The sequence below is a fragment of the Apium graveolens genome, chromosome 9 (genome assembly GCF_009905375.1).
Source record: "Apium graveolens cultivar Ventura chromosome 9, ASM990537v1, whole genome shotgun sequence".
NCBI classification, from domain to species: domain Eukaryota; kingdom Viridiplantae; phylum Streptophyta; class Magnoliopsida; order Apiales; family Apiaceae; genus Apium; species Apium graveolens.
The window spans coordinates 274860520-274883819 of NC_133655.1; the positions used below are offsets into that span (position 1 = coordinate 274860520).

At 34.9% G+C, this 23300-nt stretch overlaps 1 protein-coding gene across 1 annotated transcript; it reads left to right on the top strand.

The window, feature by feature from the left end:
• The first annotated feature begins 17668 nt into the window (after positions 1-17668).
• Positions 17669-18681, top strand: LOC141686381 (uncharacterized). Its single transcript, XM_074491420.1, has 3 exons — positions 17669-17913; positions 17955-18126; positions 18217-18681. The coding sequence occupies exons 1-3, from the start codon at positions 17669-17671 to the stop codon at positions 18679-18681; spliced, it is 882 nt and encodes a 293-aa protein (XP_074347521.1).
• The last annotated feature ends 4619 nt before the right edge of the window (positions 18682-23300 follow it).

The following is a 23300-nucleotide window of genomic DNA, read 5'->3' on the forward strand; positions in this document are numbered from 1 at the left end:
GGAAAAGATTGTTAACTTACATCACCATCTCTTTTTTTAATCAATGTAGATTATTCACAAGTAGACCGTGCAAAGAGACCGAGTAAATTTCTATTTAGTCAATATTAAAAGAATGAAATATTAATACTCTAAAAATAAAAAACTTGAGAAGATTGATAAAAAATCTTGTCTCCAACTCCGTCCCATCGAAACATCAGCTTTAAAATTTTCCCCAACCTAAAAATATAAACAATTTCTTAGTATAATAAATTACATCTAGAATAAACTAAAAAGTAGAGCATCCATCTACAATTAATAAACATAACTAACACAAACTCCTTACCTTTCATCAAAATATCCTCAATCGCTTTCATTAAGGCCCGAATTAGGGTTTGTGGTTTGAATTTGTGAAACTGTGAGTACTAAATTGTTAGAATACGGTAAATCGGCATTTAAGATGTGTTGATAGGGAGATTGGAGAGGGAGAGTGAGATGCTGAGAGAGACGAAAGAAAAAAGAGAGAGAAAGAGAGAACACAGAGAAAAAGCTCGATTTGGAGCTTAGTTAGGTCTCTATATCTGAATTAGGGGGTTTATGGGAGGGAGGGTGTAAAAGGAGAGAAAGAGATGAAAGATGAGGGGGATGAAGTTGAGACCTGAAAGGAACAACCTTGGTATTTAAGATGGAGTCGATGTTTGTGAGAGAAAGCTATAACAGTGATTTGAGAAGAGAGAGAGTCAGGTGTGAGTAAAGGGGGCAAAGGGGGTGATATTCTAAAAGAAGGGGGAAATGAAAAATGAGTTGAAGGGGGGAAATTTTATAATGAACTGGGGAAAAAATCATAACTTAAATTTATTTTTTTTAGAATTGGTTATAGACAACGACTTGTAAAAATAACCGATGTCAAAGTTCAAAACATTTATTTGGTATTTCTAATATTTGTACATAGACAACGGTTACTATACGAAACCGATGTCAAAATTCTTATAAACATCGCTTAATTATAAACTGATGTTAAAAAACCTTTTAACATCGGGTGCATTACGTGCCGATGTCTAAGTACCGATGTCGTATGCACTATTTTTAGTAGTGACGAAGGGAAAACTAGTATGTCCTGTTTTTCATTACGAGACTTCTTCATGTTATTTAAAACACATCTGAAAGATGTGCTACATGAATCATATGAAGTAGTTTTGAGCCTACACATAAGTTGAGGCTGAATAAATTTTATTAATGGTGATATTGAAATATGACGGATTCCACCAGTTCTATGAGGAACTGATCTTGAAGAGTTGTTGCAGGGGTATGAAAACCGTTTCGGGAAGGGCAAGAAAAAGGTTAAAAATGAATTTCCTTTCAAAAAGAAATCAATTATTTTTCATTTATCATATTAGAGACATAATCCACTTCGACACAACCTTGATCCCATGCACATTGAAAAGAACGTATGTGATAAAATATTAGGTACTCTACTTAATATTAGTGGCAAGTCAAAGGATCATTCAGAAGCGCGTTTTGATTTACAAGACTAGAATATAAGAAAGCCCCTTCATCCTGTTTTATCTACTGATGGAAAGTCATAAGAAATTAGACCTGTAATATTCGACATGACAAAAAAGGAGAAAGAAATCTTTTGCTCTGTATTGAAGAATGCCAAACTACCATACGGGTGTGCTCCGAATATTAGTCAATATGTAAGCATAAGTGAGAAGAAGGTGGTTTGGTACAAGAGCCACGATGCTCATTTCATGCTTCATTATTTGTTACAATTTTTCGTGAGAATAACATTAAAGCGGTACCTTGGAAAGTTAAAATCTTATGTTCGGAATAGAAGTAAACCAGAAGGTTTAATAGCAGAAGGTTATTTGGCAGAAGAATGTGTCACATTCTGTTCAAGATTTTTGACCGGTGAAGGAGAAATAGAAGATACCATGTCTCATTTTGCAAGAAATATAAGTTTGGAGTATCATATTGGAACAAGAAAGAATCAAGATGGAAAAGTCTTTAAATTGAAACATGCAGATTGGAAGGCTTCACTACAAGAATAATGTCAATAGACATCACACATTAGACATCGGTTAACTTTGTCACTGATGTTAAAAAAAGTATTGACATCACCCCGTGTTTTTGTGATGTCTTTGTTCTTTGTAGATATTGGTTATAATTAAACCGATGTCTAAAATTCACCAAAAAAAATAAAATTCGCGCCCACCTTTTCTTTCCCCCGTTAGTGAAATTTTCATTCAGATTTGAGTTCTACATTCCCCCAATCCCAAAATTCTCCCCCCTTCTACATTCCCCCCAATCCCAAAATTCTCACCCTCTCCCATCTCTCTCTCCCATCCCTCTCTCTCCCCTTCTCTCTCTCATGAATTTGAATAGATATATAGGTGGTGAAATGGCGTTGATTTCATCGAATTCAAAAGATTCATCTTCACTTCCTTCTGGATCCAGAGAATCCAATTACTACCGCAAACAGAAATCTCTTGGTCTCTTATGCTCAAAGTAATCTCTCTCCCACCTCCCTTTGTATACACAACATCCTTAATTTAATTCTATATGCATTTGTTTTTTTTAAAATTTTATTATAGTTTCTTGATGATGCTGTTGCCCGTCTAGGTATTCTTCCTGATACCCCCTTTCTTTATTTTATTTCTCAATTTAATTTTTATTAAATTAATTTAGAATAATTTTTTTGATTTTTTACTTTAATTGGAGAGGTCTTGTGTGTTGAATTGTGTAATTCTTGTTTATATGTGAATTGTAATGAATATCGTGTTGATTTTTTTTGTAATTGGTTTAATTTTAGGTGTTGAGAAGCGAAGGACTATGGTATTATTAATGTTCTTGAAAGCATTGGTGTAAGATATATAGTTCCTCGCCTTTTCTTCCATTTATATTATTTGGTTTAGGGGAATTTTCTGATTTTGATATTGATATGCAGCTTCTTACCAAGAAGACCAAAAATAGTTATTCATGGAAAGGGTTTGGAATCATTCCAAAAACTCTACAGCTGCTTAAGGTGTTTACTTTATCCAACTTGTGCTTTTATAAAGAACTTGATTATTGAACTTGGTCGAATATCCTTTGATTGTATACTTATATGTAATAACGCGGTTTGTATTTTAGGCGGATGAAGTCTCCAACCCAACCAAAAAGCAACTGGTTGATGTAGTTCAGAGGCATTTCATGATGATGGTAATTTATGCATTTTCTGTAATAATCTTTTTAAATTGCGAACTTGTTAACTGTCATTATCTTTATCCATTGTTTAATCAACATGGTAGCCTAAATATATTGTGAAGCCATTAAGGCTAACATTCTATTTAAATTCCCTACTAACTGGTCTAGTTGCAGAGCTATTGCTTCTTTCTGTTTAAATTTGTTGAGTTTCTCTATTCTTTAATAGTCTATTCAGAATCATGATTTTGCTTTCTCAGGAAGGAAATTATGGAAAGATAAACAAGTGTATTACTTTCCCAGAGATGTTGGATTTGATTTCGTTTATGACTGTAGCAGATGATATTACATTACCTATAGATATGCTTAATGCATCTTTCTCCGGGCATTACATTACCTACTTAATGTAAGGTCAATTTTTTTTTCCAATACTGTGAATCTTTGACGCAACAGTTCTCCAGTATCAGAATCAGAAACTTGTTCAGCAGTTAGACATGCAGAAGCATGAGTTGCACAATCTTGAAGGCAGAATAAGAGAACTTAAGGACAAACAGTTCACATATGATGAGATATTAATCACAGTGAACCAACAATAGAATCAGGTTGCTTAATCTTTTGCACGTCTCATTATTCTGCTGTCACTATATAATTTATATTATTATTATTTTAACTATTTTCCTTGCTCTTCTGATGTAGTTGGTTGATGATTTTATTTTTCTTGGCGCACGTGTTGGGGCTGGAAAAAGTACAATACAGATGTTGGATCGTGCATAACGTGTGAGAGGTTTTTAACGATATTAGTTTACTTTGCATAATACTGGTGATCCCATAAATGCATTGATTAATTGTATCTTATCTGTAATTTAGGTTCAGTTCCATCATGTCCTGCAGAGGAGATGTTTCTTTGTAGAATATTAGAATTGAGTTGTGGAAAGAGACAAAGCTGAAATCATAAGGCAGGTTTTGCATGGGAAGCCATCTGGAGAAGGTCGGGAAACTTGCCTATTATTAACTAATACTATATATAAACATCGCTTATTATTATTATTCGCTAGATTATGGAACTCCTCTTGTTGCTTTCCGGCTATCTGCTCTATTACAATCTTAGATATTGTTGTTCTTTATAACCATTTAACATTGACAATGTGCTCTGTTACAATCTGGAGTATGTAGATACTGTTGTGCAGTTGTCTAAGATTGACAATATGTTGATAGAGGAGGCTAATAATCTGCATGAGGTGATTGAAATTCTACATTTGAAGCATAAAGAATATGCTGAAGATATGCAAGGCAGTTGGTTCAGGATAGATGACACTGAGGTAATGAGTCTCTTCTGAATGGATCATATATTCACAGTATTGGAAAAAAAATTTATCTTATCCCTTGTTTATCATTCATGACTAACTGTTGCAATATTTTTTGATAAAAGTCGGTTATTTTCTATCTTTATACATATAAAGAACATTAATAGATTTTAAAAACATGTAATTTTTAGATTTTTTATTCACAAGTAGGTGGTTGTATCTTCTTCGTGAGTGTAAATTGGGTATAACAATGATAGCATGTCAATAGACAAGTTTATAGGAATGTTTATAAGTTGATACGAAAAGAGTGAATATTGTGAGGATTCAAATCATGTTCCATTTTTTGAACTTGTAAGTTTGTGATTTTTTTCTTAATGTAGTGTACTATACATGATTATAAAAGATCATAAAGTAATGTACTTCAGAACTATATTAGAGCTCACTACAGAACAGTACATTAGAAGGGTTTACTTGATATTCAATAATCATAATACTGAAATCTCAAGCTGCATAAAATTTCAGTGGTACTTTTTGTTTGGAAAGTAACTCTTAACTGTCACCCAACTCACGTCTTTTAAACTTACTGCTTTTAGGAAAATTAGATTGTAGTGCTGTAAAGTTTATAAATTTCTATTTCCTCTTACCCCTTTGTTATCGTGCAGGTTGAATCTCCCTTTCCACCTTTTGATAAGATAGGCATCAACTCAGTACAGAGGGAGGTTGAAGAAATTATTCTCGATATTTATGTTAGCAGGGATGACTTAGCAAACATATAACAATAGTTTGGTTTTGAACGATTCTGTAATAAAATTAGATACTTGATATTTATGTTGCTGAATATAAGTGTTTAGTTAGTTCATTATTTAAATACTTTTAATGAATAAATACTGATATCAAAAAAATAATTGTACATCACTTTTAATATATAAATATTGATGTCTCAAATGCAATTGTACATCCGTTTTAGTGAAGAAAAACTGATGTCAAAAAAGTTGATATACATTGCTTTTTCCTAAAAAACCGATGTCAAAGACTAACATGTTCAACTCTAAAAGGAACATAGACATCACTTTGTTTGGGATACAACTGATGTCTAAGTGCCAACATAGACATCACCTTTTACTAAATAAATCGATGTTTAATATCAGATTTTACATCACCTATATGAAAATATTCGATGTCTATGTGGAAAAAAACATAGCCCATTATATGTTTAATTTGTTGTAATAGGTGTAATTTATTTATTAAATTATTCATTTCTAACATTTTTTTGTAAAAAATAATGCATGGACATCACTTTTTTTCCCAGAAATGATGTCTAATTAAGTAAAGACATCGGGTTATGGCCGATGTGTAGAATAGACATCACCGACATCAACATCGGTTGCCAAACAACATAGACATTGGCCAAAAACCGATGTCTATGGGCATTTTTCTTGTAGTGCTTCTCATTTTATTCAATTTTATGTCATCACTGTTTACCTTTCTTAGACTATGTAAACTTTATTTTTCTAGGGAGCATCTAGTTTCATTGGATGGTGCGGTAACTTTGAAAATATTCAAAAGGGAAAGAACGCACACTTCAGATTTTTGGATATGGTTAAAAGAAGAGGTTCTGATTAAGGACTCGATTTCTAGAGATTTAGAGGTTCTCGCATTGGGTCGTAATAGAGCAGCGAGGTGGTTTACCGGCTACGTAGTGAACAGATATAAATTCCATACCAAGTCCAAAGAGTCACAGTGTACCACACAAAATAGTGGTGTTTTTATAATTGCGGAGACCACTAGTTTTGCTAGTTCGAAAGATGAAAATCCAGTAGTTAAGAATGTTAACTACAATGGATCAGTCGAGGAAATTTTTGAACTAGATTATTGGGGGGGTTTTAACGTGGTCCTTTTTAAATGCTCTTGGTACCAGGAGAAGAAGGATGGATATGGTCTTACTAAAGTAAATTTTAATAAATTAATCCACAAAAATGATCCTTATGTTCTGTCATCGCAAGTGCAACAAGTCTTTTATGTTAAAGAACCAATTCAAAAAATGGTTCATTATGTTATTAAGAAGTTGCCAAGGGACGTGTGTGATGCTGAAATAGGAATGCAACTGAAAAAGTGATCAGAAACACTACTTTAGATGATATCGATATTGATCCTGGAATAGAATTTGAAGTTGGGGAAAAGAGTTGCTTCAGAGATGATGTCCCCCAAATACAAATTCAATTTGTGTCTCCCTAGATCACAGAACTTGTTTCTTATAGAGAACTACTTTGCTCGATTTTATTCATGTTTTATTTTTCAGATTAAAACGTATTTTCCACTATCTATTTGTAATTTGATCAAATGTCGTGCTGAAATGGTAGATAGTTTATCTAGTTAATGACTTAAAATAGTAATATTCAGACTTATATTATATGGAAGCTTCGTAAAATTTCTTTTCATCATTACACAATTGTTATTTGTTAATAAGTATTATGCATAGAATGTTTTTAGGCTTATGGACGTAGCAGTGAAAGTATTTGATGTTTCAGATTTAATGGTTAATTGTTATGTCAGATTTGATTCATCCTAAAATTGTTCTTACACATTCTGAGCATTTATGATATATTGATGTGGATGTTAATTTATAAATGGATTGAAATATTGAAATTTTCTAGGTTATGATTTTTACATTCAATTTTGACTGTTAGTTTCAGGAGATTATATGTTTTTTTGTAGATTTGGTCTATATTTGTATTTTTTGTTGTTAGCCTGTTCAATTTATTGTGTTTTTATTTCTTAACATACGGTATATTATTGCTGTTAATGCGTGATTAGAAATATTAAAATTATCTCGGTATGGTTGATATTTATGGGTCGACTGTTCCGTGTTAAGTTTCAGGTGTTTACGATTATAAATATTGTATAGATGTAGATGTACACCCACCAGTATACATGTTTTTATTCTGTATGTAAAAAATTTAGCTCAAAGAAGTATTTAAACTGTCTATTATCATTTTTACAAACTTGACTGATTTTAATGAGTTATTCTTAACAGGATGGACGACAAAATAGTCAATCTGAGGTTGCACTATGAAGGAAAGTTTAAGAAGACATCATATGTTGGTGAAAAACATTTCATTGTGATGGGCTTAGACATTGAATCCTTTTCTTATTCTATGCTTATGGAATTGGTCAAAGATATCTTCCATTTTACTGAAATTGGAGGAATCTACGCAAACAAAGGAAAAAAGGTGGTTGGTAGCTGTTGTCAATTAATAAGCAAGTCATGGCTCTTGTAGAAAATTGTGCTCCTGTATATTTAGTGAACTTCTACATCAACAACATTGTTGACAAACAAATTGAGCCGGCTCCTCAAATGCAACCTCATGTTATCACTCGGCCTAGGGAAAACTTCATCCAATGTATATATATGTAATGTTTAATTCACATATAATGGTATGTACACTGAATTCTAAAGTACGTAATTGATAATTGTTACAACTTCCCCTGAGAAACCGCTGAAGCGTAAGTTTGTTACCACACATCAACTCCAGCAGCAAAAAAGAAAATGGATAAAAAGTTGCCCGAGGTTGGTGGTTGGCAGGACATTTTAACAAAAGAAAGTGGAGAAGATGTACTTGTTAGATACTCGTAATGATCTTGTTCAGAAGATATTATTTTCACCTCTTTTTTTGTATAAAATATTTTTTTATATTTAAATTTATATACTTTTAATCAGTTAATCATGCATTTTCTAATTTAAATGTATATTGTTTCTCATTAAGTCCAAAAAACCTTATCTGTAATTACTTTGTATTTGAATGAACTACTGTAATTTATATACTACGTATTTTAAATGCATTTTATATACTTCGTATTTGGATGAATTACTGTAATTTAAATATGTAAACAAGTTTTCTTGTGATGTTTGATTTTAGGGTCGTTTGATAATCCTTCTGAAAAGGGTTTTTGCTGCCTAGGTCTAAATTGATAAATGATGATTTTGTTTGGATCATGAATTTATGAATTTTAATTTAAATTTATATACTTTTAATCATTTAATCATGCATGTTCTAATTTAAGTGGAGCGATGATTGTCGGAGTTAATTGATCAGTACCGTTCAACTTGATTAATCAGCTGATTAGTTGTGTACCGGTTTGGATTCAGTCTGTCTGATACCATCTGTAGTAGTAGAACAGAAAAGAAAACACTTTCACGAAATTTAATATAAATAAAATATGCGATGTCTTGAGGCTTGAGTCCTCAGTTTTTTATTTAAAATAAATAAAATATGGGAAATTTAAATATTAATTCGGCTAGATGCTCAATCAATCATTTTTCAGATGATCGCGAATGATGCGTTTTATTTTCTAATATTTAGTAACTTTCACTAATAATCATCTACTATATAATTTCTCATTGTTACCATCCCAATAAAGTAGTTGATTAATCATGAATTTTTATGATTTGTTTATCTACACTTGCAGTTACCACCACCATCACCGCTTGTTTCTTTTGAAAAGTGAAAAAGGCTCGATGTAGAGGGGATGTTGATAAAATGGTATTATTCAGTTATTACCATTGCTTTTGATCGATTAGTCACCTATTCTCATTTTCACCTATTTAAATTTATAATCTATTTAATTTTATACTGATGTCTTGTAGTTGCCACCGCCTCCACCACTATGCGAGTATGAAAAGTTAAAACTAGATAAAATGAGGGCAAATAATGAAGTTTATAAATCACTCGGTTGCCTCAGATAGTTTCTACTTTTAAAGATGCTGTGGAGTCAAGTAGTAAATCAAAAGGTAAAAAAGGGAAAGAGACAGCTATTGAGGAAGACGACTCACAATATGTTCTGGCAAATGAAGGGGACGTTGAAAGCTATGATTCTTCTGAGGTATACGTTATTTAATTAATTGTTGGATTAATTCAATTTAATACCAAGTATGGTGAATTAATTTATAAACACAAATGGTAGGACATTGAATCTGTTAAGCAAAAGAAAATTGATGTTGGACCAATGACTCGTTCAGGAGCCAATAAAACCCATGGAATTGAAAAAAAATCAAGAACATCTGGCACTGCAACTGAGAGGGCAGCTACAAGTGCTTATCGTCCACAACCTGTTAAACCGATATCCACCAAGATTTTTAGACAGTCACGCGATGATGGACCAGCTCTTGGCACGGTTGCTGCCTCGCATTACAAGACCGTCAAGTGAATAATGATGAAGCTCCGATGGATGAGAATGTTGTTGAATTCGAAATGAAACATAATGCAGATGAGGAAGGCCAAGAAGGTAATATGTATTCGTCTTTTTGGTTTATTGTCATTTTATGTTTAGTAATAAAGTTTCACTGATCGCGCCTTACTTTTTTTGTACCTCGTATATTAAGTACGTGCTCCTAGAAAACATAGAAGACCCACAAAAATGACTAGGATTCATGGAAGGAACCCTAATGAGAAAATGGTCATATCTTCGAATGCAAAGGGTCAAACAATTTCAGATATAGAAGGAGATGTAGCAGAGCTAAGTAATTTCTTGGGGATATTGGCAAGGGATAATGTATCGCTGACTTATGTCAATTGGCACGTTGTTCCCGATCAATTAAAACAGAAATTGTGGGAGTATACTCTGGTGATTTCTATGCTCTATAACATAGACTAAATCACTTTCCAAATTTCTATATTATATTAATAAAATATAGTCATTCTTTTTATGCTTAATATATTACAGGGTAAGTATGTTATTCCCGATAAAGGAAGGAAATGGGTTTATACTACCCTTGGTAATGCTTGGAAACTACACTAGGCTCGATTAAAAAGCTCATTACACTAAATACAACACCGATGAGGACATAGTGGATAATAGACCAGACCGGGTCCCATTGGAGGATTTTAAAATGCTGTTAAAGTACTGGGGGGATGAGGAGGTTCAGGTAGTAAAAGAAAAACCTTAATTACTTAAATTGTTGCTTAACGAAAACTAGTATAATCTGTGTACTTGTTGTTATTTTACAGAAATTGGCCTGAACTGTGTATTTTGTTGTAATTTTACAGAAATTGGCTAGGGAAAATGCCGAACATCGTAAGTCATTGGTTGAGACGCACACGTTGGGTCGTAAACCTGTTGCTCTAGTTGTTGAAAAATTGGTATTTTTTTTTCATTTTACAAGTTTATTTTTAACACAATGATTTACATTATGGTTGTTTGTTATCGTAAGTAGGTAAATATATTTTATCCTGTCCTTTTAGGTATGGTTGTGTTATCTAAGAAATTTTATATATTATTTATAAAATGATGGGTGTTTTATTCAAGTGAGTGGTTATTTTTTGTCGCTAAAAAATTATTCCCCAAGGTTCCCTAGTTTTCATGCCCTGGTATATTATTTGTTTAAGTCGCTAAAAAACACTATAAATATGGTCTCACTGATTTTATAATATTTCGTTATAAATATTTAGTATGTATTTAATTACTTGTATAGATACTTATATATCTGTTTTAATATGTTTTTATTGTGTATTATGAACTACTGATAGCTACATGTCCAATATATTTTGCTCTAAGTGCCTGTGTATCTTGGGTTTTGAATCTGTTTTTGCAGTATGGTTGCAGCTTTAAATCTTTTTCGATAAATGATTATGTCTTGATTGTACAGTTATAGTTTTATGTCTTTTTCTGGTCCAAATTCTGTAATGCTGAATATTACTCCCGCTATACTGATCGAGATCGATTAGGCTTTAAAAACAACGATTTTGCGTTGATCAGCTTAGTATATTTGATTATTTAAATACCCCTCTTTTTCAAGCATTTAAAGGACTAATTTTGTAAATTTTTGACAGAAAAAGGTTGATCCGAATCTTGAGCATCCAAGCAATGCTCAAATATATTCAATCACTTGTAAGCGAGAACAAGGGCAGGAATATAAGTCAAATACTGAACAAATGAAGGAGAAACTTGTAAGTATATTTTATTGTATAGAGGCAGTTTATATTAATGGCATATTTTGCTACTACACTAATTATTTTTTGTAGGCGAAAATTCAGAAGTTGATGGAAGAGGGAAAGGAGGCTGAAGCAAATGTAGCTGCTTCTGATGGAAAAGCCCATGCACCAAACTGGCTACTTGGAAGGACCGGTAGTAAGTCTTTCTCGACGTCAACTAAAGCCTCAATTGAACAACAAGTGCAAGAGTTAACTGAAAAGGTAAGCGTCCTTGAGAGCTAATTGGAGATCAAGTTCAATAGGAAAGTGCAGGAGAACATGGCTTGAATGGTGAAAAAATTGGGAGAAGCAAATCCTGGTATGACATTCAATCTCGAAGACATATGTGCCACGGTTTCTAGTGATCAAGAGGAAAATAGTACTATAGTCACTCAAGGCCCTCAAGGCACAACTTCTTAGTGACTTTGTTCTTTGGTATTTCTGTTCGTTTGAAGAAAGATTTGATGTACTTTTGGTGTTTTAAATTTAGAATTAGGTGTATGTAGTTTGGTACCTTCGTATATTTAGAACTTGTTGGATGCAGGCTGTTTATGTTGGATGCCTGATAGGGCTGTTTTTTTTGGATGCCTAATAAGGCTGTTATTATTGGATGCCACTTATGGCAGATATCATGTAAAAATCGACCAGTTATGTCCAAAATTTTATGTTTTCAAGTATTGTATTTTCCAGAATATGATGTTGCATATTGCATTATATTATGTTGCACTTGATTATATTACTGTTGTAATTTTAAAAATGGTGTTTCATAAAGTTTTATATACTGTTACAATTGAATAAATTGATGTTACATATGCACTAACATGGTGTTGCATAAATAAAGTGGGCCCCACAGATGATGTGGTGATATGGGTCCCATTGCTGACATAGCAACGTGGGACCCACAACTGACGTGGCATGTGAGACCCATGCTGACGTGTCCTACTGGCGTGGCATGCTAATGTGGTTATGGGGGCCCCCTGCTGCTGAACTGACATCTGATGTGTCACTTGCCATGTAGGACCCGGGGTAATGTCCTGTCATGCCTTATGCAACACTAAGTGTTGTTTCCAATATTTGCCTCTACTGTTGCAAAATCAGCATAATGCCATACTTAGAGGTGTTGCACAAAGTATTGCATTCGGTGTCTACGACGACTTCCACACTGGCAACCCCTCCCTGGTGTTGCCTATTACCTTATGCAACACTATTTAGGACTTATGCAACTGTATAGTAGGGGTTGCCTATGTGCACTTATGGCGTAGTAAGATTAGGGAAGAAGTTGTTGTAGAAATGGAAGAAAAGATGAAGCAGCAAAAAAAAAGTTGACGCAGAGATCAACAAGATGCAGGAGAACTTTAATTGGGCACTGAGAAAACTAGGTGAAGCAAACCCTAGCCTCAACGTCAGTATGGCAGGGCTATGCGCCACAATTTCAAGTGACCACGATGATGTCACTCATGTTACCATGGTCACTCCTATTACGGGATGTGGTTCTACCTAATCAGATGTGTTCTAGCAGCATTACCATTCTACTTTGTTCTTCTCAATATTATAATGTTTAGATTTTGAAGTGTGTAACTTTAACTTGTTAAGACTTTCAATTTTGTTTAATGGTTGGTAGATAATGGTGGTATGGGGATGCTAGTATGATGATGATGATGGTGAAGGTACTGGTGTTTATTTGAGATAACTGATGATATGGTTGGTAGACAATATTGACTGTGTTCGTTTTAAGACTATGGTCTTATTTATGGGAATGACTATTTACAAATGGTTCCTTGCATCTTTATAGTGTTGCTAATAATCAGTTTAAATATGTTGTAAAAAACATTAAAAAATATTGCAGAAGGGTGGCATCAATACCCACATGTGGGGCCATAATATTCTACTGATAGCCAAAACCTTGTTGCAATAATGGTGAAGTCCTGTTGCAACCCTGGTTGGTGTTGAAATAGAATGTTTGTATAATAGATAAGCATGGGTTGCAATAGGGTGTGCCACAGTTGCAATAAATTTCTTTCCCAACGACTAAAATTGCAACTCTGAAAAAGCGTTGCAATAGCGTTTTTGGCACCTATAGCAAAGGTTTTTTTTCCTTTAGCAATGGTTTCGTGGGGTTACAGAATGAAATCTATGGCGTAGTGCTGTGATTGTGATAGATGGCACCATGAGCGAAGAAGCTGGTGAATACATCGACCCAGATGCAGACCTCTTCCCCTTGTTTAATCCTCTTCAGATATGAACTGCTTTTGATACTGTGATGTTTTTAAATGCGTTTGAGGGAATTTCAGGCAAATCTTGTGCCTGTTTAAGTTAATCTTTTGCTACGGTTTAATTATTTTAACTATCGGTGACCTGTTTGGAATTTTTGTGATTGATAACTGTTCCATGACAGGTGTATGTATTGCGTGACTTGTTATTCAATGTAGTTTATTTATTTTTGCATATTTTGGTTGCAATGTTAAGTGATGTTATGATATGAATCAACCTATTTTTTTTTATTTCGAGTTACATTAGAACAACTGAAATTAGCCGAATTAATAAGCTCAAAACAATCAACTAAGTCGGTCAAATTTATTATGCAACATAAATAACAACAAAATTTGGTCGTATTTAGATTATACAAAAAATAGGTGCACTTTTTTCTAACAAAATTTGGTCAATTTTACATTACACATGGGGCTCCCCATTTTCAACAAAATAAGGTCATTTTAAATATAACAAAAAAATATACCGTCATCATTTTCAACGAACTAAAGTCGTATTTACATTACAACACAACTCAAAATTATGATAAAAAATAATCGTAAAATCATTTCAACCGTCTTCGTTCGAAATTAAATATCAACAACCTTCGGTCATTTTTAGGACCAATGGGAAATGGTCATATTTAATTTACAACAAGAATCCGTCGTATTTGATTTACGACCATAAACAATTGTGTTTATGTTTATGAGCGGGATATTCAAATTTTTTGCTGAAAATTCAAATTTTAAAGTCCAAATTTCAAATATACTAATTACAACTGTATTTCATCGATACAAAGCTGTTGTAATAAGCCCGTCATATTTAAAATATCGTATTTAGCTGGTCGTACTTTCTAAATACAACAGTTTTTTAAAAATGACTTGCTTTGGAAGGGCTGCTATCTTTGCAGTCATATTTAATTAAAAACAATAGATTTTGGTCATATTTCTACTAAAAACAACCGCCTTCGCCTTGTCGTTTTTAGCCTTGTTTCTTGCAGTGTGACAAGGATTCAATATCCCATATTCTGAAAAGTCTTGACCGATGGAGTAGACTATCTCCAAATCTTCTAAAAAACACATGCTTTCTTGTTAATTGTGACTCGGAAGTGATTTCTTGGTTTGATGATACCTTTGGAATTTTTGATGGTGATCTTCCTATAAATTTTTTTGGTGTGCCTCGACTTTGTTCAGAGTTAAGCATCAACTACTGCATGCCATTAATCCAAACAATCACTCAAAGTATCGATAGCTTGACTACTGTATTTCTTTCATTTGCAGGACGAGTGCAACTCATTCGTGCAATTCTTTTTTGCTACTCAATCTTACTGGACCAACTATTTTCTTCTCCCAGACGCGTGCACAACACTCTCCAGTCCATACATACTCATTTTTTATGGAAAAGTTAATTATACTAAGATAGAATCAATGGGTCTAGGTTTTAAATTCCCGGTTGAATGGAATACAGCTCAAATAATAATTGCGTTTACGGAAGTTGTTTTTAAACATAATTGTCTTTGTGTAAAATGGGCTCATGCAACTTTTCAAAGGCGTCGATCATTTTGCACAATGCAGATTCCTTAAGATTGCTTGTAGTTTTGGAGAAAGATTTTACAACTTGGGGATGAAGCAGGACAATTTCTCTCATTCTGCATTAGAAATGGGCAGTCTTTCTCATTTTGGTTAGACCCTGGTGGCTATTTCTACCATTGCTCTATCAACGAAAGACTGTATTATTGCTACCTTTGGGTCTCATTCTGGGGGCGGCTACAGTATAGGTTATTTAATTAACACTGGTTCATGAGTTCTTCCTCAGGTGAATTCTCATCAATAAAGAACCTCTTGTGTCTTCTTTTCTTGAATGAAAACTTACTTTTCCAGAATTTAACCTTGACCGTCATGATATTTTACTTCAGAATGGGAGTTCTGTTGGATTTAATCTAATGCTTGTCTTAATAATAATAATAGTTTGAGTTTATTTGGGTTAACAACTTTGTTAGACTTTGTCCTGCTTAGTTCAGTTGTATTAGGATAGTCATGGAATAAGTTTTAGTGGTAAAGAGTTTATAGGATTGCAGTTTAGTTGTTCCTAGTTTTTAGCATCCGTTTTGCTTATGCTTTCTCTATATGTATCATTGGAGTTTTTTAATACAAACAGACTTCACACATATTTGTTTGTTCCAGTTTTACACAAACTAGTATATATTAGCAGCTGGGCATTCTTGTAAAACAAGAATTTGTATCAGAGCTTGGTTACACATTAAATGCCAAAATATATGCCTAGAGATACAACAATGGAGACAAACATGGTGAATGATGGCGGAGTAGGTCTGAGCTATCCAATGTTGGTTAAAAGTAATTAAGCAGCGTGGTCCTTAAAGATGGTGGTGAATATGTAAGCTCACGGAGTGTGGGAGGCGATCGAACCCAAGGATCCTAAGTCATTTGTGGATGTGAAAACGAACAAGGTAGCCTTGGCAGTGATTTACCAAGTTATACTTGAAGATATTTTGTTGTCATTAGCAGAGAAAGAGACAACAAAGGAGGCCTGTGATGCTATAAAGACTATGTGTGATGAAGATAGAGTCAAGAAGGAAAGAGTGCATACTCTGAAGGAAGAGTTTGAATCTTTGAATATGAAAGATACGGACCAAATTGATGAATTCTGTATGAAACTAAATAGCTCGGTGACAAACATAAGAACACTTGGAGAGGAGGTTGAGGAGAGCTATGTGGTAAAGAAACTGCTCCGTGCCGTTCCAACGAAATTCATACAGAAACAATTGAGCAATTTGGAAATGTGGAAGAAATTTCTATAGAGGAGACATTAGGCTAATTGAAGGCACATAAAAAAAGGTTAAAAGGACAATCTGAAGGCAACACCAGTCAGCTTCTTCTTAGAGAGGATGAGTGGACAAAATGAGAAGCTAGTGAAGGGAAGTTGTTAATGACAAGAGAGGAATGGTCTAGACGAACTCACAAAAGAAACGAAAGTTCATTATCGAACCAGAGAATTCCAGGTAAGGAAGGTGGACGTGTTGGTCGTGATAAAACAAAAATAAGGTGTTACAATTGCCATGTATACGACCACTATGCAGCAGAGTGTCGTAGGCCCAGACGTGATAAAGAGACAAAGCTTGAAGCTAACATGGTCCAAATAGATGATGATGAGCCTGCGTTACTATTGACAGAACAGAAAGTTATGCCAAAATAAAGTTCGAACATAGGCCAAAACTCCTGGGAACCGAATGTCTGGTATCTTGACAACATAGCAAGCAATCACATGACGGGACAAAGATCTAAATTTAAAACTCTGTATGAAAGCATCACTAGTCAAGTTAAATTTGGAGACGGGTCTCTAGTTGAAATCAAGGGAAAGGGCACTTTAAGATTGCAATGGAAGAATGGAGAAGAACGTGAAATCCAAGAGGTATTTTTAATCCCATCTCTGTGTAATAATATAATTAGCCCAGGGCAGTTTTCAGAAACCGGTAACAAGGTAGTGATGAATTGGGAATTTCTATGGGTATCTGACATTCAAGGAAAACTTCTAATGGAAGTTAAAAGATCAGCAAAATGTTTGTATAAAATAAGTATCAAAAGTGAAGGGTCTAAGTGTTTACTATTAAAGTCATGTGAAAATGCTTGGTTGTGGTCCTCTTGGTTAGGACATGTGAACTTCCAGGCAATGGAGTTGATGTCAATAAATAAAATGTTGTATGGCTTTCCAAGAATTGTTCAACCCGAGGTGAGATGTACTGGCTGTCTAATGTCAAAATAAACAAGAAGGCCCTTTCCATATAAGTCAAATTATTCAGCCAATAAGATCCTCGAACTCGTCCATGGTGATTTATGTGGACCTATATAGCCAGCCACACACTCATGTAACAAGTATTTCATGTTATTGGTAGATGATTACAGCCGTCTTATGTGGGTTTACCTATTGAAAAGTAAGGACGAGGCATTTGATGCTTTTAAGAGGTTTTAAGCCATGGTTGAAACTGATCCTGAAAGAAAAATCAAGGTTTTCAGAACAGATTGTGGGAGGGAGTTTAATTCAAGGGAATTCTCCGCATATTATGAAGAAAATGGAATTGTCAGGCACCTCACGGCTCCATATACTCCACAACAAAATGGAGTTGTGGAGCGTAGAAACCGGACAGTGGTAGAAATGGTTAGAAGTTTCATAAAGCAAATGCAGATGCCAACAAGTCTCTGGGGTGAGGCTGCGAGGCTGTTAGACACACTATCTACATCTTGAACAGACTTCCTACTAGGACGTTGTCAGGTGTGACTCCATACGAGGCCTTGAAATATGAGAAGCCAAACATAGGACACATCAAGGTTTTTGGTTGCAAGGCGTATATGAAGGTACCAAACAGTTTAACAAAAAAGCTCGACGATCGTTGCAGAAGTGTGGTGAACTCCGGTAAAGAGCCAGGTATAAAGGCAAATAGATTGTACAACCCAACGAGCAACAAAGTCTTAATCAGCTGAGATGTAGTATTTGAGGAGACTGAAGCATGTCCTTGAGAACAGGAGAGTAAAGAAACCAATATGCAGCAGAACGAGTTGACTGTGTTGGAGATGCAAACTCCAGACGAGCTCATTCCAAATGATAGTGGTGGTTCTAACAGTCCAATAGTTCCTTCACAGTCAGGAACCTCGATGATTTCTACAGAGTCAAGCACACAAGACAATGGGAGTGAGAATTCAACAAGTAATTTCAGCAGCCCAGTACATTCTACACAGTCATATAATCAAAGCAATGAAGATGAAAATGTGGATGGCAGTACGGAGCCAAGAAAATACAAAAGTATTAATGACATCTATGAGAATACTGAGCCAATTGAGTTGCAGGAGGAGGAATTATTGCTTATGGGGGTAGATGAACCTATGAACTACAACCATGCAATGAAGAAAAAATGTTGGAGGCAAGCTATAAAGGTCGAGATGGATTCTATAGAAAGAAATGATACTTGGACTCTGAGTGATCTTCCATAGGGGCACAAAAAAACTATAAAGCTATAATGTTGGAGGCAAGCTATAAACCTATAATGGTTTTCTAGTAATTCATGTAAGAGGCCTGTATTGTTTCCTTCGTTAACTAGTGTAGTTTGTTGGGGTTTTTCTGCCCTCTCGTGTCTTCCTGTGCCATTTTCTAATTGCAATTTTTTTCTAGAGATGCTTTAGATAGTTGCCTTTTAATATTGTATATTCTTCCTTCTTTAATTAGATTATCCATTTAGCAAAAAAAAACTATCCTTAATATACTCGACAAACTATAACTTTCTACCTAATTTTGTTCTGAGCACCAATGCAGTCGTTTTGTTCAAGCCAATAGAGTTCTCAGCAGAGCCTATTTCCAGAGAGCATATATGTGTTCAGCACCAGAATCATCACAGTTCCTGGTTCGTCCCAGATAACATATGTCATATCAAGATGCAATACACCACATGCTGGTACCGAACAGGCTTGCAATATAGAACTGAAGTTAAAAGTCTTAACTGAAGATCCTGATTAATATTTTGCATAGCCTTGTTTTAATAGATAGCTAGCTAAAAGCCTTAGCAAAATAAACATGAATTCACATGACAAGTTCAAATACATGTACATATTGCAAACAACCATCAATGGACAGAAGTATCTCTTGATATTAACAATTTTAATATATGTTTAACTATAAGAACAAGTAATGGAGTTGCTCGAATAATGCTTTGACTTGTTTATTAATCAGAGAGTTACAACAATATATAGAGCCTGGAATGAAAATGTAGAAACTAAAGTGCTAAAAACTAGCCCACGTCCAAGGTGGTTTCCTAAACAAACTCTAACATCTCCTGACTTATTCTTTCTCCTAAAAATATGCCACTAAGAAAAGACTAATTCAAATAATTAATTAAAACATCAAAACAATAAATACTTTGAGATTAATTGCAACAATCTCCTCCTTAATATCAAAGTCATCCATTTAGATTTTTGACCCCTAGTAATTTCCTAAGATTCTTGAACTTGATAGTAGCCAGCCCTTTAGTTAGAATATCCGTCCTCTAACTGTTACTGCAGACATGCTTCAACATGATTTCTCCTCTTTCCACGCATTCTCTAATAAATTGAAATCATATATCAATTTGTTTGCTCCTTCCATGGAACATCGGGTTCTTTGCCATGTCGATTGCAGAACAGTTATCTATACACAGCACTACTGTCCAATTGCCTTTGAGGTGATTTGAATAAGAATGTTTCGAAGCCAAATTCCCTGACAAGCTGCGGCTGTAGCCGCCATGAACTCAGCTTCACAGCTCGATAGTGCAACACACTTTTATTTTTATGATACCCAAGTTATGACACTCTCGTTCAAGTAAAACACCACGCCTCCAGTGCTCTTCCTATCATCCAGTTGTCCACCCAACTCGCTGTCACTAAGCCCCGTCAATACATGATTTCCACTATCCTTCGAGTATACCAAACCATGATGAATCGTTCTTTTAATGTACATGAGAATCCGTTTCACAGCATCCATGTGTTTCTTGGTGGGTTTCTCCATATATCTACTAACCACACATACAGAGTATGCAATATCGGGCGGAGTATGAACAAGATATCTAAGTCCACCCACCAAGCTTTTATATTCTCTAGCATCGATCAGTTTTCCCATCTCATCATGATAAAGCTGCTCCTTCGGGTCCATTGGATACTTAGTTGGATTGAAGTCCGCCATCCCAGCCTTGTCCAAGATTTTTCGAGCATATCCTGCCTGTTTGAGCTCAATGTAACCTTCCCCTTGAGCAACTTCGAGTCCGAAGTAGTAACTTAGTTGGCTCTTGTCGCTCATTTCAAATTGCAGCTGCATTTATTTCTTGAGAGCTTCAATGTTTGTGACACTTGTTCCGGTCACCAAAAGATCATCTACATAGACTGCTATAACTAAGATTTCATCTCCTTTTCTCCTAGTATAGACAGCGTGCTCGTAGGGGTAGCGAGTAAATCAAAGATTTATCAGACAAGAGTTTAGCATAACATACCATGCGCGTGGCGCTTGACGAAGACCATATAAAGCTTTCATCAATTTGTACACCAAATTCTCCTGCCCCTTCTTCTCGAATCCCCTTCCATACTCCAGGGCCATTGTTTTGCTTCCTCAAAGATTACATCTCATCTTATATGCACTCGGTTTTCATCGGGATCATACAGTCTGTATCCTTTTGTGCCAGGCTCCCTGCCCAAATTTACTACCCTTCTGCTATGATCATCAAGTTTTGTGTTGTGGACACTTGGAGTTTTCATATGGGCCAAACACCCAAAGACACGAACATGACTGATGTCTGGTTTCTTCTTCGCCCAAGCTTCATACAGTGTACGTTGTGTTAAGGCTCTTATGGGGAGTCTGTTTAGTATGTAGACTGCATTTCGAACAGCTTCAGCCCATAACTTCGCTGGCAACTACATATCTTTCAAGCTGGTCCTCATCATTTCCACTACGGTCCTGTTGCGACGCTCGACTACCCCGTTTTGTTGAGGGGTGTAGGGCGTTGTGAAGTTTTTTTGATTCCAGCCCCCCTCACAATATTCCTTGAATTCAATGGAGTTGAATTCGCCTCATCTGTTAGTTTTGAATACTTTGATCCTTTTCTCAAAACCGTCTTCAACCAATGCTCGAAAATTTTTGAACGCTTGAAGTGCTTCATTCTTGTTTTTAAGAAAATATACCCACATATACCTGCTAAAATCATCGACCAAGAGAAAGAAGTACCTGTATCCTGATGTTGTGGTTGGTTGAATTGGTCCGCAAAAATTACCATGGATTAATTGAAGCACCTTCTTTGAACTATAGTTGGCTTTACTAGGGAAAGCTCTCCTGGTTTGTTTCCCCATTAGACATCCATCACAGATCGCATTTGGCTGTATTATTCTGGGCATCCCTTCTAACATGTCCAAGCCGGGCATGCCAAATTTTTGAGAGTTCCCCCGTCTCGGTCATTAAACACTCCTGCTTGTTAGTTTCGATTATAATTTGTTAGATACGATTTGGGGACCGTTTTATCTTCATCAGGAGTCGTTCTTGTTCGTCGTAGACTCTCAAAAATTCTCCTTTGATTTCCATCTTGTAGTCTTCCTCAGACATCTGTCCCAACCAGATAATATTATTTTGTAAACTAGGAATGTAATATACATCAGATAATCGTTTTTCCTCCCCATTCTTGAACATGAGTGGAATAGAACCTTTTCCTCGAATTTCAACAGTAGAAACGTCTCCAAATCGTATTTGGCCGGTGATATTTTCGTCCAACTCAGCAAACTTTATAACGACTCGTGTATTTTTGAATTATTTAAATACGTGATTATGGAAATTATTAAATAAATAAAATATGTGTATTGGTTTTGACCGCTATGTGTTATTTGATTATTATCTATGTGTGATTTATGGTGTACCGCATTGTCCGCGTGATTATTTATGGGGTCATATGGAATTGTTTTCACTTTCAAAAGTGGATTTAGTGCAATTTTATTTGCATAAATATTTGGAATGCCTCTAAAATTGTTTTTATGGTTTTATAATTACAATAATTATTTTTAGGATTTAATAAAATTGAGAAATTAATATTTTATTAATTATTTATCTCTAAATGATTTTCTGATTGCTTTTATTTGTAAAATCCAAATTTAATTCCAGAATTCTTTAAAAATTAGAAAACTCATATTTATTTAAGTTTGGAATATTCCGAGAATTTTAAAATTATTTTGGGAATTTTTGAGATTAACTTCAGCTGCGCGTTGTTTCTTTTATTCGTTAAATGCGGGTATAAATTGTGTTTCAAAAATTATTTTAAAATTTTAAAATTTATGTTTTTATAAACTTCGGCATATTTATGATATTTTAAGATTATTTTCATAATTTTCTCAAATTATTTCATGTACACCTTTGTCCGTTAGTTTCAAATTTCGGGATAAGTCGGGGTATTTAGAAATTACATGGCAAGTAAACTTATTCGTATCACAATTCTATAAACCCAGGTGACACGTTCTAGCTGCTGAGTGAATAAAAGAAATAATAATAATAATATAAAACAAAAACGTACAACAAACTCCCACCCCCTATTCATTTGACTCTTTCTCAAAAAAATCTCCGAGTCTCTCTCGAGTCTTTCGACTCTTTCTACATATCCCCTCTCGGTTTTCTGATTTTATGTCTCTCCCGAATCTCTCTATTATGTCTCTTCTACCCTGGTCTTGCTGCGTTTCGGCCTCCCATATTTCCGGTACCATCGCCGCTACCGGCGTTGATTTTTCCGATTAGCTGCTCGGTACTTGCTCCGATTTGGTTCTTGTTTATTATGTATATATATACATAAGTACTCACCTCAGTGCGTGTGTAGTTAGTTATACTACTCCGTGCCGCCTGGGTTCTTCGATTTCGTTATGTTTTCCGGCCATGTGTTCATGTGTGGTTGTTGGCGCCTGTACGGACGCGTGTGTTGTGATGGAAATTCTTTTAATTATTTTAATTTCTTTGCATGTAATTACTTGACTGAAATAAAAATGATTTCTGTGCGGGAAATTATAAAAGCTAATCGGTGGAATTGTCGTTGGAAACCCGAATTTAATCGGGTACCCGCAAGTTT

Bases quoted from the DNA above. Each gene is read 5' to 3' on its own strand.
- LOC141686381 (XM_074491420.1), top strand. From the start codon at position 17,669: ATGGTTGAAACTGATCCTGAAAGAAAAATCAAGGTTTTCAGAACAGAT. The intron at 17,914-17,954 runs GTTAGACACACT...ACTTCCTACTAG, and splicing joins TGGGGTGAGGCTGCGAGGCT to GACGTTGTCAGGTGTGACTC. The intron at 18,127-18,216 runs GCAAATAGATTG...CCTTGAGAACAG, and splicing joins GTAAAGAGCCAGGTATAAAG to GAGAGTAAAGAAACCAATAT.